This window comes from Condylura cristata, unplaced genomic scaffold (genome assembly GCF_000260355.1).
Source record: "Condylura cristata isolate star-nosed mole 26May11 unplaced genomic scaffold, ConCri1.0 scaffold00013, whole genome shotgun sequence".
Lineage (NCBI taxonomy): Eukaryota > Metazoa > Chordata > Mammalia > Eulipotyphla > Talpidae > Condylura > Condylura cristata.
In genome coordinates this window covers 26,047,076-26,054,237 of record NW_004567114.1, presented here as the reverse complement: position 1 = coordinate 26,054,237, position 7,162 = coordinate 26,047,076, and the positions used below count along the sequence as shown (strand labels likewise).

The 7,162-nt window shown below is 39.1% G+C and overlaps 1 protein-coding gene across 1 annotated transcript in view; it reads right to left on the bottom strand.

Annotated features, from left to right (window-relative positions):
* ZFYVE26 (zinc finger, FYVE domain containing 26) overlaps positions 1-6,095 on the bottom strand; it is a 60,232-nt gene extending 54,137 nt beyond the window's left edge. The window contains exons 1-2 of the mRNA XM_004681757.2: positions 5,855-6,095; positions 3,597-3,675 (exon numbers count right to left, since the gene is read on the bottom strand). Coding sequence (XP_004681814.1) covers positions 3,597-3,675; positions 5,855-6,048 — 273 coding nt within the window. The 5' untranslated portion in view covers positions 6,049-6,095. The remainder of the gene's footprint in view (positions 1-3,596; positions 3,676-5,854) is intronic.
* Positions 6,096-7,162: the final 1,067 nt, after the last annotated feature.

Below are 7,162 nucleotides of genomic sequence, written 5' to 3'. Positions count from 1 at the left end.
CTGACCCGCCTGCTGCTCCCCTCAGCAGTGTACTTCGTCGATCTCCCTGTTTTGCTCCCTGCTGTGTCTCTGGTGAATCCTTTCACCAGCCCTGCACCTCTGGCCTGTACCCCAGTTCTGTATGCATAAATAAATAAATCTTTAAAAAAAAAGATGAGAAGGTTAGGCAACACATTTCAATCATTTTAAGTATGAGAAGGAAAAAGCGATCACAATGTTTGTTATGAGAATGTTACCAATGTATAAAGGAAGAAAAAAAAAAACACCTCTGATTCTTCCTATACCTGCTTATTTATTTCACAAAAACTTCCCTTCACTTGATCCTAACCCTAAAACTAAAATTATAGTCTTCCTTTCTCCAAACACAGATACAAATAAAATGAAATCCTGGGACTACTCTTTAAATCAGAGATACAACTGTAATCATGTAGCTGGTAAAAGCTTCCAGAAGTAACTATACGATTGTGTGTGTATGAGGGCTGGGGGTTGGGGGGTTAGAATCCAAGGTCACACCTTATTCATGTGCTATTCATCACATGAGAGGTTAAGATGACCTAGCGCGTCCAATATCTTATTTCTTCTCACCACACCCTTCCCTAATTTGAATGTTTATGTTATACTAGAAGAAAATTCGTGCTGAGAAGGTGAATTTTAGCTCCGGTTGAGGACTAGAAGGAATATATGATGTCAGTCAGTAGGAACTTAATAAGATAACAAAGTCTGTGTAAGATTTTAGGACTTTAGTCTAGAAGCTAAAAGACTACTTAGCATATACTTACTCACTGGTGAAATTATTTAATGCGTGGTTATAAATGGCTAACATTCCTAAACCAAGCATAAATTTGCTTAATGTTTCTAAGCACAGATTTTATTACTGTAAAAGTAAGGCATGTTCAATGAGAATAATTAGAATATATCAACAGGCAAACCACACACACACACACACACACACACACACACACTCTCTCTCTCTCTCTCTCACACACACATCAAATCTTTCCATTCAAAGAAAACTACTATTAATATAGTGTTCTAACTTGAGAGAAATCCTAAACTGTCATTTAACAGGGATGCAAAAAACAGTGAGACTTCATTAAAATTGAAAGATGAAAGAAAAAATACTGTAGTATAAGAGCATTCAGATAGTTTTTCTCTCTATGCATCGATACCAAATGCACTATTCTCTAAACTGTTTTTTCCTTTTTCACATAGCAGAATGTGATTATCTTTTTATGTCTGAAAATTCATTTACCATGTAATTTAATGATGGCATGGTATTTTACATACAGATATACTTCACTTATCAATCGGTCCTATATCGTGGACCTGGGAGTTGTTTACAGTTTTCCTCTATTAGAAGCAGCATGGCAATGAACATTTCTGCAACAAGATCTTTATACAAGCAATTACATATGTAGAGACAAGTCACTGCAAGACAAGATAAAGAGACAGAAGGCAAACATAGATGAAGGGAAAATGGATCACTGTTTCATATAATATTGAAAAAGAAAGTTTTGGCAGAAGGTGGGAAAGGAGAGGCAGTCAGCGAGTCCCTAGAAGATAAGGGAAACAATAAGCCTCATAGTACTGCTCCAAGTACACATTGGAAAAATCTTGTGAAGTTCTAAAATCTCCCAGGCCCTTCTTTAAGGTTTAAAACATTTCCACAACTATTTAAATTACCAAGGTACTGGAGCTTTAAATGGTCTTCAATGCTGGGAAAAACAAGAGCAACTCCCAGTATGCACTAAGTAGGCAGGGAAATGAAATCCATCACCTGATCTGGTTGAGCAACTGTCCAGAACATAAGCAACCAGCCAAGCGTAATGTAAGCAAGTACCTCCTACTGAGGGGAAAGTTCATCTGGTTTGATAAATTCTGTTGGAAAGAGCTTCAGTGAAAATAGGACATTTTTTTTTTCTCTTTTTGAAGATACTATTGGATAGTTTAGCTCAAGTTTTAGCTTTTGGATCTGAAACCACAGTCAATTGTTAAAAACCTGAGGTTGATTATTTTTCAATTATGTCTTTTTCTTCACTTTCCTCCTCAATTTCCCCCCTCTTTTCATTTCTCTTTGCTAGACAATTTGAAAAAATCCTGGATGAGATGCATTTAGATTAGTAATTTGTTAATTTTCAACAACTTGGTGAAAAAGAGTTTTAGGCAAAATCAGAACTGAGCAGAGTAAAGGAGAAAAATCAGACTAAATTACAGATACTTATGAAATAGGATCTGTGGTTTCTTACTTTTAAGTCCAAGTAGGCTAAAAAATAATGTTGAGTTGGATAAAGCAGATGATAATGTAAAAATAAAAAAATTTGACTTTAAGGTTTGAACTTAGGTCAGTCATTTTTCTTGAATCAGAGGTCCCTTACTTACACCTTAGTCTGAACTTTAACATATAATTGCCTCAGAAAATTTCTTTAAAAAATGGATATCGGGCCTCCCTAGTGGCACAAGGGTGATGAAGCTGCCTGCAACCACTGCAACATGAGTTCCATTTCCTGGCCAGGCTGCTGGCCCACATGGGGCAGCAGGCCTCTCCTGTCTGCCTCCTGCTCCCCTCAGCAGTGTATTTCAGTCAGTCTGCCTGTTCTGATCCCCACCCACTCTGTCTCTGGGGAATCCTCTCACTGCCTGCACCTCTGGCCACCCTTACCCCAGTTCTTGTCTTTATAAATAAATAAATCTTAAAAAAAAATAAAAAGGATATCAATTTCTGGTAATTATCATATACTTCTAAAATGGATTTCAATGAACGTTTTTCTTAAAAATTAGCACTTCTGGGCCCTCCCTGGTGGGACAGCAGGTTAAAGTGCAGCACTGCAAGCTGGTGGCAGCTGCTTCAGTGTGAGTTTGATCCCCAGCCCCCGAGGTGACCCACATGACCATGGTACTGGAGAGGCAGACCTCTCCTGACCTGCCTGTTGCTCCCTTCAGTAGTGTACTTCAGTCTGCCTGTACTGCTCCCCACTCAGTCTCTGGTGAATCCTCTCACTGGCCCTGTATCTCTGTCCTGCACCCCAGTTCTGTATGCATAAATAAATAAAATTTAAAAAAAAATGAGCACTTTCTTTTAAATATTCTTTCATAATTAATTTGCTCCACTTTGTTTCTATACATGAGGTAACTTTTAGTTCAATTCATGAGTTCCTAAATGATTAATAAATGAGGTTTAGATCTGTAAGACTTCACTGCATTAAACTAGTTCAAATAAGATTTTTGGAAGAACAACCAAATTTCAGCTTTAGCCCATTCTTTACTACTTAGCACTAGAGAGTTAATACATAATTGCTATTTTGTCACTTTCATTGAGTTCTACAAAGTTTTTTAGGCATAAGATACACAGTGGTATTTTACAAAATGGTATCACCTGAAACAGTATTCTTTGCAATACATGTTAGTGAATTAATGAATGAACTTAGATGAAAAGGCAGAAATAAAAACTTTAGCTATTTGCACTGTCAATATTGAAAGAGGAATATGACAAACCTCATATTAAAGGAAGTAACAGACAGAAGGTAAATCTCACAATTACTTATAAATTCTTCTCACTTTCAGCTTTAGAGAAAACTCTGAACCATTAGCTTTCTTACCTTTTTCTGGGCCAACCATTTTTCCAGTACAAGAAGCCAGACCCAGGCTATTCTTTGAGGGGTAATGTCCTCTCCACATCTGAAAAATGTGAAAAGAAGAATCTCTTAAAAAAATAATTTCGGCCCTCCCTGGTGGCACAACGGGTTAAAGAACAGCACTAAGAAGCTAAAGCCACTTCCGCATGAGTTCGATCCCCGCCTGCCCCGGAGGTGATCACATGGCCAGGCAGACCTCTCCTGGCCCACCTGCTGCTCCCCTCAGCAGTGTACTTCGTCCATCTGCCTGTTCTGCTCCCCATTCTGTCTCTGGTGAAGCCTCTCACCCTCCACATCTCTGGCCTGTACCCCAGTTCTGTATGCACAAATAAATCTTAAAAAAAAAAAAAATTTTTTTTTGACTTTTTTTTTTTGGTAACTCAAGATTTAGACTTCACTACTCAGTCTGTTTTAAATCTTACTAGCAAGATATTGTTCTAATTAGAAGTTTTTAAATATATATAACAGATCAATAACCAAACAGACTAACAGCTTTCTTTTTTTTTTAATATTTATTTTTATTTATTGTGCATTCAACTAGAGTGCAGGCCAGAGTTACAGGGGGAGGGGTTAAAAGGGTTCACCAGAGACAGAGAGGAGAGCAGAACAGGGGGACTGACTGAAATATACTGCTGAGGGGAGCAGCAGGTGAGACAGGAGAAGTCTGCTATGCCATGTGTGTCAGCTCCCTGGCAGGGATGGGGATGGAGCTCATGCTGCAGTGGCTGGTGGTAGCTTAAGAGTGCTGAGATTTTAACCACTGTGCTACCAGGGAAGCCCCAGACCAACAGCTTTCATTGAAAAAAAAAGGAAAAAAGGGCTTCCTGGTCGCCTAGAGGTTACATATCAGTGCTGTCACTGTTATGGCCTGAGTTCAGTCACCGGCTGGGGAGCTAACACACCTATGATGCAGCTGTAAATCCACCCGTCCTACTTCCCACTCTGTCTTCAGTAAATCCTCTCGCCCCTGCACCTTACACTATAGTTCTACACTAATTAAATAAATAGAATTAAAAAAAACTATTTGTTTAAAAAAAAGGAAAAAAATTTTCATTTTACTTCCATCTCCTCAACTAGACATTGTGATTTTGAGACAAAAAATTACACTGGATCCATTATAACTACAGTTACCTCTTGAGGTATATTCTTGAATATAGAAACTGAAACAAGTAGTATTAAAGAAAGAAAAGGAACTTCATAAAAATTTATTTTTACCTGTACAATAAACAGTCATAGGAAAATATAAGCCTTTCTTTGAAGTTATTTATTTCTCTGCCACCCCCTACTTATTCTTATTTATTTTTAGACACTAATTCTCTAGAACTCACATATCTGGGGAAAAAGTAAAGGAAGAAAAGAATAACTTAGGTCTCCATTCTTATGTGCTAATACAATACTTAAACTGTATCACATAACTGCCAAAATAAGGGAGCTTAGCAGTACACTGAACTCCTATGTCACTGCTGACAGCACTGCAAGGAAGAACTTCATTCCAAACTGGCATAGAGAACAGCGATTGCTAGCAGACAAAGAGGGGTAAAAATGAGAGGCAGCAGGAGAGAGTGAGGGTATTCTGTGGTAACGGAAGTCTAGAACAGTTCAATAACTTGATTACAGTGGTAGTTGCATGAAATCTATACATGGATAAAATTGCATAGAACTACATACACAAAAAATGCATGCAGATTTACAAACTGGTAAAAACGGAGTAATGTCTGAAGTATCAACAGTAATGTACCAATGTTTATTTCTTGGTTTTAGTATTATAGCTATGTGAGATGTCTCAACCCAGGGAAAGAGTACTTTTGCACTTCTTGTTAGTCTACAATTATTTCAAAATAAAAAGTTTTAAGTGAACCTTGTTGACTTCACCACTCCTTTGTTACACCTGCAACCCTATCTTCAGTTACATGAGAAAAGAGCAGGGTTAACTTTTTGGATGCAAAGAAGTTTTCGCTGCCAAGTTTTCACTTTCTAATGATAATAACTAAAAAATGGTGGATTCAGGAACATTGTTGACCTCACTCAAATGCAGATGTTAATTCATAGTCAATATTAATTAATAGGAATATACTGTAGAGGTAAATTTTCAAGGCAAGTGAAATACACTGGGCTTCTATTAATTCTTCAGAAGGTAGTCGAGTGAGACACAATGACCAAAGCCCGGCTATTGAACCTTGTCGCCTCCCCTCGGGTGACTGTCAGGCAGGAAGATACCTTACCTCAGCTGATTTGGACACACCACCAGCGCATGAAGTATGTCTTCCACTTTCTTTGGGATATCCCCTTTTGCCTCCTGTAGCTGAGGAACACACGCCTGTGCCAGTTCCCATTCTCCTCTCTGAAGGCACTCACAGAAAAATTCAAATAGATGCTCCTCGGAAGTAGTTTCTTCTCTTCCAAATGGGTGATGCATTTTCACAGCAAAGAGTGCAGGGTGATAAAAGAGATGAATTACACAGAACTCATCCTCAATTTTCTCATTTGTGGAGTACTTCCTAGGAATACATAGCAGCGTGAGAAAAAAACCCAGAAAGAACGATATTTACACAAAGCAGCCTCTACTGGCCCGACTGGGAAGAGGGGGTTTACTTTCCTAATTACCGTACTCAGTTTGATTTGACATATTAATATCTTTTTGACAACTTCCACCATTTCTCAATGGGTGGATCTCACCACGCGCGTCCAATATTTAATTAATAGTAATTGTCCTATCAGCCCGGGGCGCAGACCCGAAAACTACACATGTATATTTCTTCCTGAACTTTAAGCCGAGTCCGGCTCCAAATCCCCAGGTGGTCGCTTCTCACAGATGAGAAATTCAGCAGGAACCTCCCTAGTTTGATCCTTCTCTTCAGGCAGAATCCTGAAGATCAGGAGACTAATTTGTATCAGTACTAGAGGACACTGGGGATTGGTGCGCAGGAACGCTCAGTACAAGGGTCTTGGAGAGCGCCCCCGCCTTCTCTAGGGTGCTTTACACTCACCTGCTCCCGGCGCCCAAAGCAATAGAGCTCCCAGCGCAGCCATGTTTCAGCCAAGTCAGGTGACAGGCACTTTGGGAGGATGCGGGTGACGACTGAGAGCCGCTGCTCCTATTGGTTCAATGGAGGACAATGCAAATAAGGCGCCATATTTGTTTGGGTCACGTGACGGGGCCCCTGGAGCTTGGAGGACGCTAGTCAGCTCTGAGAGAGTAAATCAGTAAATCAAGACCATCCCTCTTAGTATGACAGAGCCTCTGTTCAATAAAGTTGTGTTAGGTCCTATTTAGACATGAAATAAGATGCAGAGCCCATCAGGTAGCTCAGTTTAGTGAGGTCTGCCGTCTACGGCCAATGATTGGTATTCCATGGGTTAAATTCTAAAAATCAGGTGTTCACAGGGGAGATGAGAGCTAAGAGTAAACGAAGGTTTTTAGTTGTTTTTTTTTTTTTTTTTTTTTTTTTTATGATCTGAAACTGGGTCTTAAAGTATGGGTTTATTAGGTTTCATCACAGCTTTTTTTTTTTTTTAAGATTTATTTATTT